The sequence below is a fragment of the Terrapene carolina genome, unplaced genomic scaffold (assembly GCF_002925995.2).
Source record: "Terrapene carolina triunguis isolate 2854851 unplaced genomic scaffold, T_m_triunguis-2.0 Scaffold139, whole genome shotgun sequence".
Classification (NCBI taxonomy): domain Eukaryota; kingdom Metazoa; phylum Chordata; order Testudines; family Emydidae; genus Terrapene; species Terrapene triunguis.
Genome location: NW_020664490.1, coordinates 7,921,927 through 7,942,083, shown reverse-complemented (window position 1 = coordinate 7,942,083; position 20,157 = coordinate 7,921,927). Strand labels below are relative to the sequence as shown.

General features: G+C 44.6%; 1 protein-coding gene across 2 annotated transcripts in view; it reads right to left on the bottom strand.

Moving 5' to 3' along the window:
- The window catches only part of LOC112103154 (sister chromatid cohesion protein PDS5 homolog B), a 222,883-nt gene that overhangs the window by 145,700 nt on the left and 57,026 nt on the right, over nt 1–20,157 (bottom strand). For both annotated transcript variants that reach the window (XM_026653450.1, XM_026653451.1), the window contains exons 6-7: nt 15,777–15,857; nt 639–779 (exon numbers count right to left, since the gene is read on the bottom strand). In XM_026653450.1, coding sequence (XP_026509235.1) covers nt 639–779; nt 15,777–15,857 — 222 coding nt within the window. The remainder of the gene's footprint in view (nt 1–638; nt 780–15,776; nt 15,858–20,157) is intronic.

Here is a 20,157-nt window from a genome sequence, read left to right as displayed (position 1 = left end):
GTAGCCCAGAGAGGGGGAGCATAATGCTCAGGGATGACCACAATAATGAAAATGCAGTAAAATGGACATTAATTCTTAAATTTCCAGAAAGTTACAGTAAAGAAGTTGCTGTTTTCCAACCACAAAGGATAACAAATGTTTCCCAATCTAGTGACAGCTACACAATATTTTAATGTTGGCCAGACATATGCCCAGAAATTCCACTCTTCTCCACTCAAATTTTTTAATTACTATATACAAGGGCATAGTATGCCATTAAGTGACATGATTTTCAATCTATTAAAATTTGTGAATCACAGCATAAGCATTTAAATAAACAGTAGCGTGCAATGCCAATGACAAAAAACTGGAAATAAGTTATCTTTTTGTATGAAACATGTGAATCACACTTATAAATGCAGTCTTTTCTAATTACTCTGTGAAATAACTTCTATAATTACATTTTTTCTACAACTTTCAGATTAGTCTTCTTATATATTTACTCTTATGAACTGGTTGTTTTGAGTTACTTAGATGTGACAGTAAAAAAGACATTTAATTCCAAATTAGACATGGCGAACTATCAAATATTACATAGCCCATATTCAGAGAAAAAAATTCCATTTTAAGACTGTCTAAAACAAACATAGTATATTTACCTTAAGTTTGAATTCAAGCTGCGGTAAAACAGAAAGCAAGAGATGACCGTCAATATTGTACAACTCCAGAATTAAGTCAAAGACATGCTCTGACAGATCACTGATAGAAGTTTTCCCAAGCATAAGCACCTGATTAAAGAACTGGAAAGGAAAACAAAGAACATTACATCAGTAACAGAATACAAGTAAAACAGTATACATCTTCTGTGTCTTTTCTAAAATTCTAACTTCGCCTACCACGGAATCAGCTTATAATATCTTCACTAATTTTGAGTAAGGATACAAATTTCTACCTATTAAAATGATAAAAGTGGGGGGAAATGAGTTAATGGAAAGATGACCTTAAGATACAGTACTTTTTCCTCTCGATTTATATTCATAAACTACAGATGAAAAGCAACAGTACAAAAAGGTGCCATGCAATGTTTAGTTTATCACAGCAAGTCTAGAAACAACTATAACAGAAACAAATAATTCCTCTACCAGTTTCAATTATATCAGATCTTTTGTAGTGTGACTATTTTTAGCGTTATTTAACCACAAGCGACACCAATTTATTTCAAAAGCATTCCATCCTTTTGCCTAAATGGGACCAATATAGAGAAACAGCTAGGGAATTACCACTCTACTGTAAAAAATAAAGTGTAGTTGTAGCCGTGTTAGTCACAGGATATTAGAGAGAAGGTGGGTGAGGTAATATCTTTCACTGGACCAACTTCTGATCATGATGAGAGAGAGATTTCGAGCCACACAGAGCTCTTCTTCAGATCACACACCTCTGTGTGGCTCAAAAGCCTCTCTCACCATGAACAGAAGTTGGTCCAATGAAAGATATTACCTCCCCCACCTTATCTCTGTAATTTATAAAGCTGTTAAATGGACATTTCTGAACTCACAATGACTTTGTATGTCTAAGAATTTATATCCGCAAAGCAGCATTTGTGTACACTGCAGTTATAAAGCAAACACATTGACTTAGGTGGACGTGAGGGTAAATCTGTACTTTCAACTATAAAAGAAGATCTGATAAAATTCTACATTAATATTAAATTAAATGTAAACAAATTAAACATTGCTTTACTTTTTAATCACTCTGTTACTTACTATGTACTGAAATATGTACTGTGTGGGAGGAAGGAAGGAAAGTTATCATGCCTACCTCATTTTAGACCACAGAACTGTTTCTCAAACTCCTTTTCTAATCTACCAAAGAGCCCCATGCCCAAAGTATGCAACACTGTTCATGCTACTCCAAAACCACCAAGTCTGCTGATGGAGCACATTTAATTGGTGCTCACTGCTGTCTCTGCCTGGACTAGGGCACAGCATCAACCACAAAGCTTGCTACTCACTCTACCTGATAAATGTATATCAGATCAGAGCAAGTACCAAGCACTAGATCTAAATTTTCAAAATATCCACTTTTAGGTACCCAACCTGAGAAATCTTGAGTCTGATTTTCTTAAGTATTCAGCACCTACACCTCATCTGAAGTCAAGAGGAGCTCCAGGTGCTCAGTAACTCAGAAAATCAGGCCCAATTGTTTTGAAATGGGCACCAAAAAGTTGAGGCACCTAAAAATCAATGGCTACCTTTGAAAATTTGACAAGTATTGTGTCAAACAATTGATATTGTGCCGTGCAACAGGCAAGTCAGGATAAAGGAGATCCCTCTCCTTCCGAATAGTTAAGAGGAAGAAGAGCACCCTATCAATAACCAAAAGGCTGCATTAACCTGATAGGGAATTCCTTTATGGATCCTTTGAGAGAAACAGGTGTGATTTGAGGTGAGAGAAAGAACACAAAGCTTATGTTCTGCACCTTTTAGATGGGTAAAAATGATCTTGACTTCTTTGAAATAAAAAAATATTAACCAATTATGCCCCTTTCCCTTTGTCAAATTAATTTTTCCACCCTTGTGTTTCTAAAACAACATATCATAGAACTCTTTTGTGCATCAGCATGAACAATTTGCAAGGAAATGTACAGACCTTGGTAAAGCATTTGAACGATTAACTACAAAGCCAGCAGAGGGAGTTCACATGTTCAATGTGCTATTGTAACATGAATCAAGCCAATTAGGAAAAAAAAGGGGGCTTCTTTCATAAGCTGAGAAGCGTAAGAAGAAAAATGAGAAACTATTAACTGACCAGGAAAGGATGCACCATATTTACAAATCAAAAAACTGTGTGCTACCCTAGAAACACTAAGCCTGTGAACTGGCCTTATGAGGGGTTGTTTTTTTTTTTTTTTTTTTTAAACAAGCAGCTTCTACTGGAAGATGTACATTCCTGGTTCAATAGTTGTGTGTCCTCTATTGTGTTTATTTATTTACCCTACCAAAGAAAATAGTTCTTTAATGCTATAGAATGTACTGAGTGTATCACTCCCCACTTGTGGGGTGTGTTTTCAGAACAAGAGAGCTGTGAATGCAAAGATTTTTCACCATGAGGGAGGATTTTTATTGCAGTAGCACCTTGAGGCCCCAGTCAGGATTCACGAACCCTTTATGCTAGATGCTATATCTACCACAAACATCTTACAATCTTTGTATGTGACAAGATAGGTAGTTACAAACAGCAAATTGGAAAGTTGTGGAGAGAGAATCGGTGGGACGTGGTAACAGTGAAATAATCACATTAAGTATAATAAGCAGCCACAGTACACCAACTGCCTAGCATCGAGACTAGACTTGCCACATTTCCAAAAAAACAAAAATCAAATCAAGCTCCATTCTTGTCTTTCCTTCCTATCTTCTTATCCATGTTAATTAACATGTATCATGCAACCATGAATTATGGTGGAGTAGCAGCAACAACTGAGTTAAGCCTAAACCCAAGTTTTGCTTAAGCAGGGATGTTAAACTTTCAAAGTTATCTGCTTTATCATCATCAATATGAATTGCTAGATGTCCTTTGCATAATTTTTACACACACCCTTAACAGCGACCTCTCCAATCTTAAGGTTGTAAATCATATTTAATATTATATCAGATGTAATGGTTTCTTGTTACAAGAATATGAGGTCAGAGTTGCAGAATCTTGTAAGTGTACGTTTGATGAAGTTGGAGTGCCTATTGCTTTTATCTGTCACAGTTGGAAGTAAATGCAGTGTGGTATTGAAGGCTACATGAAGGTAGTAAGGAATACTGAATATTTCCCCTAAGTTTATTTCCATGTTCTTAAGGTTTAGGGTGGCTGAGGTATGCCCTACTGCAACCTTACCTGTAATAAACAAAATTTGTGTTACTTATGTTACTTATAGTAGAACTCACATTTTTCTTATGCCTAATCGCTCTTCCTTCTCATCTCTTATTTCTCTCCCTCATCATCCATCTATTCTCTGAGGTCTTCCCTCTCTATTCAACTCTTAACTATTCTTTCCAATCCACCTGTAGTTTTTCTTTGTCCTCCCATCCTTCCTGTCTATTCCTTCCTCTTTAACTCCCTGTCCCCGCTTCTTTCCCATGTGACAAGATAGGTAGTTACAAACAGCAAATTGGAAGGTAGTGGTGTAAGAAATCTATTCATGCTCCCATGGTCAGATCACTTTCTCCATACCTGTAACAAACAGTAGTATATTGCCTACTTTCTTAAGTACTTTAGGCAGAGCAACAGAGGTGTGGAAAAATCCAACAGATACAGTAAAAGCTGCATAACTACTGCTCTCAATTCTGTGGATCATGCCAGGAATCTAAGAAGCAGTTTAGAAATGGAGGAGAATGAAAAACATGCAGGTAACACCCCTTGTCAAGCCAAAGGCTTCAACAACATAGGCACTAGGCCTAGGTAATACAGATAGAAAATAATAATAATGATATAATCCAGAATAGGGCTGTCAAGCAATTAAAACAAAGTAATAGTGCAGTTAAATTAATACCATTTATTTAAATATTTTTGGATGTTTTCTACATTTTCAAATATATTGATTTCAATTACAATACAGAATACAAAGTATACAGTGCTCTTTATATTTATTTTTTATTACAAATATTTGCACTGTAAAAATGATAAGCAAAAGAAATAGTATTTTTCAATTCACCTAATACAAGTCCTGTAGTGCAATCTCTTTACCATGAAAGTTGAACTTACAAATATAGAATTATGTACAAAAAAACTGCATTCAAAAATAAAACAATGTAAAATTTTAGAGCCTGCAACTACTTCTTGTTCAGCCAATCGCTCAGAAAAACAAGTTTGTTTACATTTGCAGGAGATAATGTTGCCCGATTCTTGTTTACAATGTCACCTGAAAGTAAGAACAGGTGTTCGCACGGCACTGTTGTAGCTGGCATCACAAGGTATTTACATGCACTGAAGATTCATATGTCCCTTCATGCTTCAACCACCATTCCAGATGACATGCGTCCATACTGAAGACGGGTTCTGCTGAATAACAATCCAAAACAGTGCAGACCACCGCATGTTCATTTTCATCAGCTGAGTCAGATGCCACCAGCAGAAGGTTGATTTTCTTGTTTGGTGGTTTGGGTTCTGTAGTTTCCGCATCGGAGTGTTGCTCTTTTAAGACTTCTGAAAGCATGCTCCACACCTCGTCCCTCTCAGATTTTGGAAGGCACTTCAGATTCTTAAACCTTGGTTCGAGTACTGTAGCTATCTTTAGAAATCTCACATTGGTACCTTCTTTGAGTTTTGTGACACCTGCAGTGAAAGTGTTCTTAAAATGAACATGTGCTGGGTCATCATCCACGACTGCTATAACATGAAATATAAGGCAGAATGCAGGCAAAACAGAGCAGGAGACATGCAATTCTCCCCCAAGCTGTTCAGTCACAAATTTAATTAACGCTTTTTTTTTTTTTTAAACGAGCATCATCAGCATGGAAGCATGTCCTCTGGAATGGTGGCAGAAGCATGAAGGGTCATACAAATGATTACCACAGGGGTCTCAAACATGTGGCCCGCGGAGTTGTTTGCTGTGGCCCGCCAAGCTCCCCACCCTCCCCCGGGACTTACTTCCTGTGGCCGCCAAACTCCCCTCACCCACTTCTCTCCCCGCTCCTCCCCACCAGCGCGCCGCTCCCCGCTCCTCTGACTACCTCCGGGCGCTTTCCAGAAGGGAAGGGGGAGGAGCAGGAAGCCGCGCACTCAGGGGAGGAGGGGGAGAAGAGACAGGGTAGGGATTTGGGGAAGGGGTTGGAATGGGGCGGGGCAGGGGTGGGGCCTCATGGAAGGGGTGGAGTGGGGGCTTTAATAGAAATAATTCTAAAACTAAGTGCGTGTTTTGTCCTTTGAGTGAGGTGCATTACTGAGTGTATATATTTTAATAAAACCGCTTGGAAATGACTTAGTCAAAAAAAAGAACACTCATGGAAGAAAGAGTTTTCCAAGACAAATGGGAGAATTTATATTTTTTCACAGAGGTAAAAGATAAAATACAATGCCTTATTTGTCAGCCAACGATTGCGGTTCCCAAGGAGCATAACGTGCGTCGGCACGACAACACGATGTACTGTGAAAAATATGATGCATTCACCGAAAAAATCCGAGAGGAAAAAGTTCGGCAACTTAAAGCAGCATCTGCCAAGCAAAGAACTTTCTTTTCAGAGACTATCAAGTCTAGCGAAGATTCAATAAGAGCAAGTTTTGTGATAAGCGAAATGATAGCTAAATCATCGCAACCTTTTACAGAAGGCCTATTCATAAAAGAATGTCTTGTGAAGGCCAGCCAAATTTTATATCTTGATAGGAAGAAAGTTTTTGAAGGCATAAGCTTGTCTGCCAATACAGTTGCCTGCAGGATAACAGATTTAGCAGATAATGTGCAAAAACAATCGAGTCAAATGGCAAAAGACTTAAGAGCAATTGAAAATGCTTCGAATGAGAGTACAGATGTATCAGATACCGCACAGTGTGCAGTGTTCATTAGCGGTATGGGTTGCAATTTGAATATAACTGAAGAATTGCTAGACTTAATGCCACTGAAGGGTACCACAACGGGACGTGACATATTTCAAGGACTGGAAGAGTGCATTGAAAAAGCTGTGCTGCCATGGAACAAACTCGTATCTTTGGCTACCAACGGTGTGCTATCAATGTGCTCTGAAAATGTTGGTGTGGTTGGATTATTGAAGACCAAACTGAACAGCCTCAATATACCAGGAATTAGCTTCACCAGTATACATTGCATTTTGCACCAAGAAGCCCTGTGTAGTAAAAGTCTACAAATGAAGGAAGTTATGGATGTCGTTGTTAAAACCGTTAATTTTATACGTGCATGAGGGCTGAATCACAGACACTTCACTTCTTTTCTAGCAAGTATGGACAGCAAATATGGGGAACTCCTGTATCATACTCAAGTTAGATGGCTGAGTCATGGAAATGTTTTCAAGCTTTTTCTACACTTCGAGAGGAGCTTGATTCCTTCATGAAAATGAAAAACAAGGAGGTTCCACAGCTTGCTGATTCCACTTTTATCTGCAACCTTGCTTTTCTAACAGATGTAACTGACCACCTGAATGCACTGAACTTGAAGCTTCAGGGTAGAAAACAGGTGATAACACAGATGTATGACAGTGTTAAGTCATTCAAAGTCAAGCTTACTTTGTGAGGGAAACAGCTGACTGCTGGCAATTTGGTCCATTTCTCAACTCTGAACTCCTTAGGAAAAGTTGAACCCAAATCCTTAGAAATGATATCTGCATATTCTTTCAACTTATACAAAAAGTTTGATGTGTGGTTTAAAGATTTCAAGGCACTTGAACCACATTTTCAACTTTTTTCCTCACCATTTGCTGTGGAAATTGACAATGTTGCAGAGGAAATGCAGATGGAATTAGTGGAGCTGCAGGGTGATACCATTTTGAAGCAGAAGTATACATATATATATATATATAAATAGTTTTTCTCTTCCATGAAGATTAACAAATCTGTGTTATGGTCAAGGCTCACTGATGAACATTTGAAAGCCACACTGAGATTGGTTTCATCTCAGGATATCAAACCTAATATTGCTCCTCTGGCTGATGCAAAATGCTGCCAGCTAAGTGGCCAAAAACGGAATGACTATCAAAATTAGTACTGACTTTTCGCATTACAGTTTTAAAAAAAGTTAATAAATAGACTTTTAATAGCATATTATATTACTCTTCATTTTTTACTATACTTTTGTATCGTCATATGAAAAGGTTTCAGTGATGTGGCCCTCGGGCCAATGTACTAGTCCTCATTTGGCCCTTGAGGTGATTTGAGTTTGAGATCCCTGGATTACCATATCTGGCAAGTAAATAACTTGTAATGCCAGCTACAAAAGTGCCATGCAAATGCCTGTTCTCACTTTCAGGTGACATTGTAAATAAGAAGAGGGCAGCATTATCTCCTGTAAATGTAAACAAACTTGTTTGTCTTAGCGATTGGCTGAACAAGAAGTAGGACTGAGTGGATTTGTAGGTTCTGAAGTTTTACATTGTTTTGTTTAAGTGCAGTTATGTAACCAAAAAAAAAAAAAAATCTACATTTGTAAGTTGCATTTTCATGACAAAGATTGTGCTACAGTACTTGTATGAGGTGAACTGAAAAATACTATTTCTTTTACTTATTTTTACAATGCAAATATTTGTAATAAAAATAATATGCACTTCAATTTCAATTACAACACAGAATACAATACATATGAAAATGTAGAAAAACATCCAAAATATATAATAAATTTCCATTGGTATTCTATTGTTTATCAGTGTGATTAAAACGGTGATTAATTTTTTTTAGTTAATCACGTGAGTTAACTGCGATTAATCGACAGCCCTAAACCAGAACCAATTTTTTTTTCTAGCAGGAGCTTCCTGGAATGTATTCCACTGAAAGGCCAGAGAGACTAGTCTGAAGGTGGGACTTGCATACACCTACATGTCAGTGGTTGAGGGTGCACAAATGAGCAACTGAGAAAGGAGATGTTCAGTCCTATTAGCAAGCGTGCAGTACCACAACCTTTAGTCTTTCCAGAAAAAAAATGGTTACCTACTTTCTGTAACTGTTGTTCTTCGAGATGTGTTGTTCACGTCTATTACACATTAGGTGTGCGCGCGTTGCGTGCACGGACGTCGGAAACTTTTTCCCTCAGCGGCTCCCATCGGGCCAGCAGGGTCCCCCCTCCCGCCAAAGCGGTGCCCCGCTCTAGTGTATATATATCCCTGCGGGCCCGACCCTCCCTCGGTTCCTTCTTGCCGGTGACTCCGATAGAGGGGAAGGAGGGTGGGAAGTGTAATGAACGTGAACAATACATCTTGAAGAAGAACAGTTACAGAAAGTAGGTAACCGTTTTTTCTTCGAGTGATTGTTCACATCCATTACACATTAGATGACTCACAAGCTTACCATTGGAGGAGGGTAGGAGTCAAGGAACAATTGATTGAAGCACAGCCCTGCCGACTACCACGTCCTCTCTAGTCTGATGATGGATTGTGAACGTATGCACCGACGACCAGGTGGCCGCTTTACAGATTTCCTGGAGTGGAACCTGCGCCAAGAAAGCAGCCGAGGACGCTTGGGCCCTAGTCGAGTGAGCCCTGATCTCCGGGGCTGGTACGTTGGTGAGCTCATAGCCCGTGCGAATGCAAAGCACAATCCATGCTGACAAGCGTTGCGTCGAGATAGGCTGGCCTTTCATTCTCTCTGCAATGGCAATGAACAGTTGCGTCGACTTGCGGAATGGCCTGGTCCGTTCCAGATAGAATGCCAAGGCTCTACGGATATCGAGGGTATGCAGGCTGCGGTGGCTTGGGTCCATATGGGGCTTAGGGAAGAACACCGGTAAACAAATGTCCTGCCCCATATGAAATTGCGTGACCACCTTAGGAAGGAATTTGGGGTGCGGCCTCAGTTGCACCTTATCCTTATAAAAAACTGTATAAGGGGGTTCCGAAGTGAGGGCTCTCAATTCCGATACCCTCCTAGCCGATGTGATGGCCACTAGAAACGCTGCCATGAGAGGTGCATGAGGGAGCAAGAGGCTAGGGGTTCAAAGGGCAGCCCCATGAGTTTAGTTAGGACCAGGTTAAGATTCCATGCAGGGACCGGCGGGCGCGAGTAGGGAAACACCCTCTCCAGCCCCTTGAGGAATCTGACTACTGTGGGGTTGGAGAACACCGAAACCCCCAACTCTCCGGGATGGAATGCCGATATGGCGGCCAGATGCACTTTAATTGAGGCGGGGGCGAGCCCTTGATGCTTGAGGTGCAGCAAGTAGTCCAGTATTGATGGGACGGAGGCCTGCAGAGGCTGTATGTGATGAGGCTCACACCAGGGGGAGAACCTCTTCCATTTGGCAAGATAGGTCGCTCTTGTGGAGGGCTTCCTACTACCAAGAAGAATTTGCTGGACCTGGTGGGAGCACCTGTGCTCCGTATCGTTTAGCCAGAGAGATACCACGCCGTGAGATGTAGCGACAGTAGGTTCGGGTGGAGTAGGCGACCCCGGTCCTGCGTGATGAGGTTGCGATGGAGGGGGAGGGCGATCTGGTCGGTCACGGACAGTTCCAGCAGGGTCGTGAACCAATGCTGGCGTGGCCACGCCGGTGCGATAAGGATGACTGTCGCCTTGTCCCTGCGGGTCTTGAGCAGGACCCTGTGGATGAGCGGGAATGGTGGGAAGGCATACCTCAGGCTCCCGCCCCACGGAATCGCGAAGGCATCTGCCAATGAGCCCGGGCTGAGGTTCTGGAATGAACAAAACTGAGGGCATTGGCTGTTGTTCTTGGTGGCGAAGAGATTCACCTTGGGAAACCCCCACCTCTGGAAGATTGAATGCAGGACATCCTCTCTCAGAGTCCATTCGTGCATGTGGTAGGACCTGCTGAGGCGGTCTGCTAACCCGTTTTGGACCCCTGGGAGATATGCTGCCAATAGGTGGACAGAAGTCCCATAGGAGAAGCGCCTCGTGACAGAGGGGAGAGGATCGGGACCCGCCCTGCTTGTTTATGTAGAACATGGCAGTAGTGTTGTCCGTCAGAACTGACACGCTCTGGCCTTCTATGGTAGCGTGAAAGGTCTGGCAGGCGAGGCGAACTGCCCTTAACTCCTTCAGATTGATGTGAAGCAACTTTTCTTCCCTGGACCATAAGCCCTGGGTTCGCAGGTCCCCAAGATGCACCCCCCAGCCCAGGTCCGGCGCATCTGTCACTAACGTCAGAGTGGGTTGCGGGGTGGCGAAACGGACCCCTTCGCAAACCTGCTGCTGATCGAGCCACCAGTGGAGGGAGTTCGACACTCGAGCTGGGATCGTCACTACTAGGTCTAAGGGGTCTGTTGGGGCGATACGTTTGGGCCAGCCACAACTGTAACGGTCTGAGTCTTAGGCGGGCATGTCTGACTACATATGTGCAAGCCGCCATCTCCCCAAGAGTTGCATACAGCATCTGGCCGTGGTCGTGAGGAATTGTTAGATGGAGCTTACGACCCTTTGAATGGCCAGGAACCGTGACACTGGAAGACTTGCCCGTGCCGCCACCGAGTCCAGGACTGCTCCTATGAAATCTAGTCTCTATGTGGGGATCAGTGAGGACTTGGGTACATTGACCAGTAGACCGAGCTTGCGGAACACCTGTAACGCCAGTGCCACGTGGGAGCAGACCTCGTCCTCTGACCTGCTCGTGAGGAGCCAGTCGTCCAAGTACGGGTATACCTGCATCTTTCTTTTTTGAAGAAAGGCTGCCACCACGGACATGCATTTCGAGAACACTTGCGGGGCCGTTGCTAGGCTGAAGGGTAAGACCGTAAATTGGAAATGGTGTTGGTTGATGGTGAAGCGCAGGAACCGACAGTGGGCCGGGCGGATGGCGATGTGAAAGTACGCATCTTTCATATCAAGGGCAGCGTACCAATCCCCCGGATCCAGGGATAGGATAATAACGCCAAGGGAGACCATATGAAAACGTGCCTTGACCAAAAATTTGTTTAGTTTGCGGAGGTCCAAAATGGGACGGAGGCCCCCTTTTGCTTTGGGAATTAGGAAATATATGGAGTAAAACCCTTTCCCTCTTAGGTCCGGAGGGACCTCTTCCACTGCTCCTACTTTGAGGAGGGCCCGCACCTCCTGCATAAGGAGTTGCTCGTGAGAGGGGTCCCTGAAGAGGGACGGGGATGGGGGATGGAAAGGAGGGGGCGAGGAGAACTGAAGGGTGTATCCCGCCTCCACCGTGCGAAGGACCCAGCGGTCCGATGTTATACGGGACCAAGCACGGTAAAAATGGGACAGGCGGTCCCTGAAACAGAGGAGGATCCGGTATAAGGGTCGATACGCTGTCCTCGATCGCAGCTTCAAAACCCTTGATTATTTCCCGGCTGCGGCTTGCCTTGGCCGTGGCTTTGGCCCTGATTAGGCGTGTTGTTACGTCTACGCCTGTTATCCCTGCCCCTTCTGCGGTACGGTTCCTGTCTAGGATGAGGGTGGTATTGCCTCTGCGGTGGTTGGGGCTTAAGGGGTTTCCTCTGTGTCACTGGGGTGTGCATTCCTAACGACTTGAGTGTTGCTCAAGAGTCTTTGAGGCTATGCAATCTGGCATCCATCTGGTCTGAGAACAAGCCTGACCCATGGAACGGGAGGTCTTGCAAGGTGTTTTGTACCTCTGGGGGAAGGCCGGAAGCCTGTAGCCATGCCGAGCACCTCATCACCACTCCTGACGCAACTGTCCTGGCCGCTGCGTCCACGGAGTCAAAGGAGGCCTGCAAAGAGGTTTTGGCTACTGCCTTCCCCTCGTCCACCAAGGCAGCGAACTCTGGTTGTGAACCCTGGGGCAGGGAGTCCTTAAACTTGGAGACTGATGCCCAAGAATTGAAATTGTGTCTGTTCAGAATCACTTGTTGGTTAGCAATCCTCAACTGGAGGCCCCCGGACGAGTAGACCTTCCTACCAAATAAGTCCAAGCGCTTTGTCTCCTTGACCTTGGGGGCCGGGGCTTGCTGGCCATGCCGCTCTTGTTCGTTGACCGCAGAGACGACCAGCGAACTGCGTGCTGGGTGAGAAAAGAGGAAGTCAAACCCCTTGGAGGGGAGGAAGTACTTCCTCTCTACGCCTTTCTCAGTTGGTGCGCTGGAGGCTGGTGTTTGCCACACTGTCTTATAGTTCGACTGTACTGTCTTTATGAGCGGGAGTGCAATCCTGGAGGAGACTTCCGGGCTTAGGATGTCAACCATGGGGTCCTCCTGCTCTACAGTCTCCTCCGCCTGCAACCCCAGATTAAGGGCTACTCAGCGGAGCAGATCCTGGTGTGCCCGATGGTCAATCGGGGAAGGGCCGGACACTGTCGTGCCTGCCACGGCTTCATCTGGTGAGGAGGAAGAGGTTAGGGCCTTCTGTGCATCCTCCTCTTCCTGCAACTCCTCACCTACTGGACACTCCTCTGGGGTCTGTCCTATAGAGTGGGCCTGAGACGGTGCCGGGCTCGGTGCCGAGTCGGCTCTTTCTTGCTCCGGAGGTCTGGAGACCGTGGCCTCCTTGAGAGAGGAGGGGCGCCCCTACGGGGAGCGGGAGCGGTGTTTCGAGGGGCCAGATCTCGAGGTCCTGGACAGGGAGCCTTGCTGATGGTAGGCCCAAGGGGTCCAGAATGGCCATTGTCCTGGCTGGCCCCACTGTGGGTGCCAAGCGGCTTCGTCTTCCCTACCAGCCAGTGCCCTGTGGGCAAATCTGCTGGACTGGCCCGAGTCTGCCTCCGAAACCACGGACGGTGACCTGGATGGCCACAGTGGTGCTGTGGGACGGTGCTGGGTCGGAGAGTAGTACCTCCGTGACCGGGACTAACGTCTTGCCGACCTGGACCGGTATCGGTGACCTCGGGACTGGGAACGACTGCGAGTGGTCGGTCTTGGGGATCGCGTGGCTGACACGTCCCGGTGCCTACTCGAGTAGAGCTGCTGGGTCAGTGCCGGGCACTTGTTGGGCCCCAACGGCTGTGTGGCCCTCTGCGCCGAGGGTAGCTGGGAGTCCACCGAGGCGGAGCTCGACCGGGAACGGCGCCGAGATGGTGACCGTGATGGGCGCACCATTGCCGGCTTGCCTCTGGATGGCAGTCTTGGCGGATTATCTTTGGCTCGGAGAGGGCCCTCAGCGGACAATTCGATGAGGTCCTTTGCTGCTTCAAACGTGTCCGGGGTGGAGGGCTGTTCCAAAAGCTCCTCCAGCCCTTCCTCCTCATTCGATGCGCCTATCCCGGGGCTCGACGGGCCTCTCGGCGCCGGAGCCACTGGAACCGGGATGTGTCCTGGGGTCGCCACTCCCTTAGGCACATTCGAGGTCTTCGCGGGCGCTGCCCTCTTATGCGGGGAGCGTCCTCGGGCCTTGGGTTGGCCCTTCGATTTTGCCGGCGAAGATGACCAGTGCCGGGGGCGGTCTTGCTGTGTTGGTGCCATCGGCTTATGGTGCCCCGCCGGTGTCGGATCACGAACCGATGCCGGGGCACTCCGCACCGAAGTTGACGGTGCCGCGGCCTGATGCGGAGGGTTGTAATGCAGCCTCCATGAGCAGCTGCTTAAGGCGAAAGTCTCTCTCTTAGTCCTGGGCTTGAAGGCCTTACAGATCTTGCAGCGCTCTTTTTGGTGTGCTTCCCCCAGGCAACGGAGGCACAAGTCGTGGGGATTGCTTATCGGCATAGGCTTGCGGCACGTGGCACAAGCCTTGAAGCCTTGGGCGTGCGGCATGCCCCGCCGCCCAGGGCCGGTGTCAGGATTGACCAAACACCTAAAACAAAGGAGCTTAACTACTACTGAAGAACTGTTAACTGCTAAGATTAACACTAGGTACTAAAGAACTGATAACTGCTAAGAAGAACACTAACTATTAACGCTAAGGGACACTCAAGCAAGAGACAGAGTTGTTCCAACGCCGTCACGGACGGTAAAAAGGAACTGAGGGAGGGTCGGGCCCGCAGGGATATATATACGCTAGAGCGGGGCGCCGCTCTGGCGGGAGGGGGGACCCTGCCGGCCCGACGGGAGCCGCTGAGGGGAAAAGTTTCCGACGTCCGTGCACGCAACGCGCGCACACCTAATGTGTAATGAACGTGAACAATCACTCAAAGAAGAATCAAGTTTTCTAAGAGGAGCCTGAGCTATCATCTGACTGTCACAGATGAAGGGACAGTTCCATTTTAATCATGATTATGGGTTAGATCAGACCAGTGAAGAAATTACGCAAGAAGCTGCTATACTTGCTGACACTGACTACATATCAATGCTAGTTTGTTTAGATTTTATTTCCCCCATATTTTATGTTAATTACCATCCCCCTTGTTTGACTGGGATAAGTCCCTGACACCAGATCACTGTAAACAACTTCCATGCCATTCCATTCCATATCTCTCTCTCTCTATATATATATACACACATATATATATATATATACACACATATATATATATATATACACACATATATATATATATATATATATACATATACACACACACACACACACACACACACACAAAACCAACCTCCTTTGATTTCCATTTTAGAACACTGAACCTAAAAGAAACACAGACCATCAACTCCCTAGTTACTGGTATTAGGTCTTGCCTATACCAACTTGCAACTAAGTCCCACAGTATGATAGAACACCTCTCCAGCAATGCAGCATAATCTAATGGGCAAGACACGGGACTGGAAGTCAGAGACCTTGGTTCTATTCCCAGCTCTGCCACTGACCTGCTGTGCCACCTTGGGCATGTTACTTCATCTCTCTGGGCTTCTATTTCCCCTCTCACACTTTGTCTTGTCTATTTAGATTGTTAGCTCTTTGTGACAGGGACTGTGTCTCACTACGTATCTGTATAGAACCTAACTGAATGTGACTAACATGAATGGGACCTCTAGGTGCTATCCTAATACAAAATGATGATAATAATAAAAGCACACTTTGGTTTTGCAACTGGGTCAGGAAATTGTAACTGAGTACCTCAAATCTGGTAATGGCTTTGGTAATTTCCAAACAACTGAGTATTAGATTTTAAGGGCAATATGATATGGTATTTTTAATGTAGCAGATCTTCTCCATCATATAACAGTTCCAAATTATTAATCTTAAAAACTACCTAACCTACAACAAAATTAATAACTACCAATAAATTACTCAGCTCTTTTAAAGTTTTTATTTTCACCCATGTGTTTAATCACTTGCAAATCTTGACTTACGTTAGTAATGTACGGTTCAATAGCTTGAGCTGTCCTCTTTAGTAAAGCCTTTGCCAAGTCATATGCTTGCTTGTTTAAATTCTGAAAAACATAAATAGCAAACTTTGATCCACACAATCTTAAATATAGAATTTAAGAATCTTGAAATTAACATGTACTAATAAATAATAAACCCCCTTGAATCCCTCAGTAGTTAAAGGGATGCTGTCAGATCAAAGTTGGTCCAAAATTTAGGTTTTGTAAAACAGAGCTTGGAAACTTAATGCACCTAATAGACAGTGGTGAATGCGGCATTTTCCCAGGGAAATTCAGAAGCATGAACAATCAATTCTCTCAGAAACTAAAATTTAATATTTTTTTAATTAAGTTTATCGCCATTATGGTTTTGAAGATAACCTTCCAAATATGACCCAACGTGGATGGAATCGGTGCTGCCTGTCTTCCTGATCTGTAAACCAACAGCCAAAGTGCCTGCATCTGCTGCTGTTCCTCATGGTTCTTTTGCTGCTTGGGGAAAGCTGTGCCCCACAACATATACTGGCACTGGAGTTAGTCATGTGAGAGAGACCCAAAAATGGAAGCTGGTGAGAGGCAGAACAGCAGATACCTTCTACCCTTGCAGCCACCAGGCATCTATGTGGGAGGGGTATATAGCAAAGAGATCACAGCCTCGCTCTCCTATAGGGGTATGCAGCATAGAGAGGACAGCCTCGCTCTCCTACAGATGCACAGTCTGGATGACTAGGGAGAGAAAACAAAACACAACCTTTCTTCCCTTCTACAACGAGAAGAAGTTGGTGAATACAAATATTCCAAGAAGCACTTTGGTAGGGATCTTGGCATACTTTCCTCTTCTGCGATCTAAAAGTTGGGTTTTGTTTCTCACTATGGTATTGCCTAAAAACACATCAATGGTGGGCTTCCCCTGCCTTTCCCACCACTTATTTCTTGTATCAATCTCTAACTAGTATGTAAGTTTTTCAATCCCTGTTGCAAAACTAATTTTTCAATAACTTCAGGAGCAGCAGACCAATTAAAACGTTCTCCTGCAGTATTTGCAACACCAAAATTGCAGTACTATTTTAATGCAATGAAATTTGCTTATAAAATTACCCTTTAAGGTTAAGCAAACAAATGTGAAACTGAAAACTTCAACTGTAAAAATATCAAATGCTCAGTTTTGATAATCTAGTGTTATTTGTAATAAGAAAAAAACTGAATAATTTTTAACCTGAAAGAACCCTATATAAGATAATATGCAGTTGTTTTTATATTCCATTTAAAAGAAAAAAAATAGTTGTAAAGTATGATCTGTATAGAAATCATAGAACCATTGGGTTAGAATGGACCGCAAACGTCATCTAGTCTAAACCCCTGCCAAGATACAGGATTTGTTGTTTCTCAACCATTGAAGACAGCTATCCAGCCTCTTTTTGGAAACCTCTACTGAAGGAGATTCCATGACTTCCCTAGGTAGTTTGTGTAGTATAGTAACATTGCTACATATGAAAGGATATTCTTCATTTTATTCTAAATGTTTTCTAATCAGCATGCATTATCAGAAACAGGAACTTACCTGAAAACGGTTTGCTTAATTTCTACGCGGCTATTTTAATGCACACAGGGAGAAATATATCCTTAAATTTGTAATACCACTCTACACTTAAACTTTCCAACCCTAAAACTTAGTATACTTGACCAGAAGGTTCCAATCTGAGGGATGGGAGCAAAGAAAGACATTTTTAGTTGTAATGGTACAAGAAAAACACGCCATTGGTAAGTAAAAATATTAAATCAGTCAACATAAAGGAAAAATCTGAAGACTGAAAAACAATTTCAATATTTATTGGACTCAAGATTTGAGTCACTGTCTAAGTTCCCTCTAAGCTGCACGGCCACGCAGCAGTCTATTAAGCGCCTCTCCCCCAGCCCTGGACCTACCGCAGCAGTGAGAGGTTCCCCTCCCCCGGCCCCAACCCAGCCAGTACCAGGTTTATAATGATGCCAGGCTCACGATCAGCAGGGGCCCCGCCGGCCTGGTGTTCCACCTTCACTTGAGCTACGTCCCAGCAGCCGCTGTGCTGGCTCCTCTCCGGCCCCTCCCTGGTGCTCCTCTAGGCCCGCAGGCCCAGGGCATCACCCAACCTCCCACCCCCGTCCACTCGCTCCTGAGGGCTCCTCTCTCTGCCCTCCGTCACTGGCAGGCAGCAGCCGCCAGCTACCTACCAGTGACCTGGGGTGGGGGGTGAGGGGGGGGGAACAGCAGCCGCGGAAAAAAGCCCACAGCCGCTGCTGCGCCGTCAGTGATGGACAGTCCACTGCTTCGGGCTCCCCGGGGAGCCCAAAGCCACAGACCATCACCAGTGTCCCAGACTGCAGACAGACCTGCTGTGGCTGGGGGAGAGGAGCCCCTCCCCGGCCTCCAACCCAGCCCAGGACCTGCCCAGGCCAGGGGAGAAGCGCCTATCCTGCGGCTCTAGCCGCAGAGCTGCCGCAGCAGAGAGAGGCACCTCTCCCCACCCCAACCCAGGTGCTGCTGCAGGGAGAGAGAGCTGGGGGGAATCCTCTCTCCCCCTGCTGTAGCCGTGGGGCAGCCTGCACCCCAAGCCCCTCATCTCCAGCCCCACCCTGGAGCCCTCACACCCCCCCCACCTTCTTCCCCAGCCCTGAGCCCCTTCCTACACTCCGAACCCCTCGGCTCCACCCCTGCCACATTCATTTTCTTATGTGCACCAATATGGAGGTGATGTGTTTTATCACCTCCATATTGGTGCACATAACAAAATTCATTCCACACATGCGTGGGAAAAATTAGAGAGAACACTGGCCACTAGAAGCATATACAAATTCTCATCCTGAACAATTATTCAGTGTTTTCATAGAACCTGATCATGGAAAAGACTTGAAACAATAACTGATCTACAACTATCTTCACTTTTTTTTCTTGAGAGGGACATAAAACTGGGCCACATTTAGCACCCGAACCCAGACAGCAAGGGGAAATATACTACATACAATGAACAAAAATCAATCACTGGAGACACAAAGTCATAGTTAGCAAACAAAACCCAGAATGAGCAGATGAAGTCATGATATGATGATTTAATATGCTCTTGAAGATTCTAAAACAATAAAAGAGTATAGTAACTCAATTCTCTTGTTTTTAAAGAAGGACTTGGGTAATTTAAAAAAAATGTTTTTTTTGTTTGTTTTTTAAACCACCTACTGTTGTCAAAGGGTTATCTCACCAATGTCACAATGAAGAGAAGTCACTCCTCTAGAAATGTTCATTTAGCAGTAATGGGGAGGAAACTTTAAACTGTATTCAAGAATTGCAGATCATACAATTTTCCACTTTCCAAAAACAAATTTATTAAAAAACTTGACAAGTATTTTTTGAAAGATGTAGTAACTCGCATTTTTTAAATTTATATTTAATGGACGCGAGACATAAGGAAAGCCGTTAACACCCGAAGAGACATAGCAGTAATAATGGACAGCAAATTACATTATAGTTTGCAACATGATGTGGCAGCAATTACAAATAACAACAGTAGTAATACAAGACTGCGGGCAGCATACGTAGAAACCTCACATCATGGAGCAAGTTACAGCTTCTGTCCAGTGAAAACAAACACTGAATACTGCGTTCAAGCTCTGGACACCTTTACCCAAAACGATCAACACAAATTAGAGGGAGTTCAGAAAAAAAGCAACAAAAATTAGAGTACTCGAAGGAATGACTCGAGATAAAATAAAAACAGCTAAATATATGTAGTTTGACAAAGCAAGTGTTTAATAGGGCTGTGCTAACTGACTATGAACATTTGAAAGGTATAAAACAAGTAAGAAGAGAAATTATTTAGGGTGATACAAGCAGGAAAAGCTGTAAGTGACAGAAGGAAGTTAAGAAAGGGAAAATGATAGTGAGATCATCAGGCTGTGGAAATAATGTCCCAAAAGGTGATGGAAATCCTACTACTTGAAGCATTTAAAACCAGACTTCACAAAGAGTAGCCCAAGTGTACTGTTGGGAGCAATCATGCTCTAGCAACAGGACAGACCAACACTAATAAGGCCTTTCGTTCTTAATTTCCATGATCTGATGCATGGTTCTAATTATGAAAGTTATTTTACAGAATCATCTAAACACTCTAAAGTGGGTAATTATACCAATTTCTTCCCCATCTATAATGAAATGCAACAGAACTCTATAGTATGATCCTTTATGCACTACAGCAGAGATCGGCAACCTTTGGCACGCAGCCTGTCAGGGTAAGCACCCTGGCGGGCCGGGCCGGTTTGTTTACCTGCCGCGTCCGCAGGTTCGGCCAATTGCGGCTCCCACTGGCTGCGATTCGCCACTCCAGGCCAATGGGGG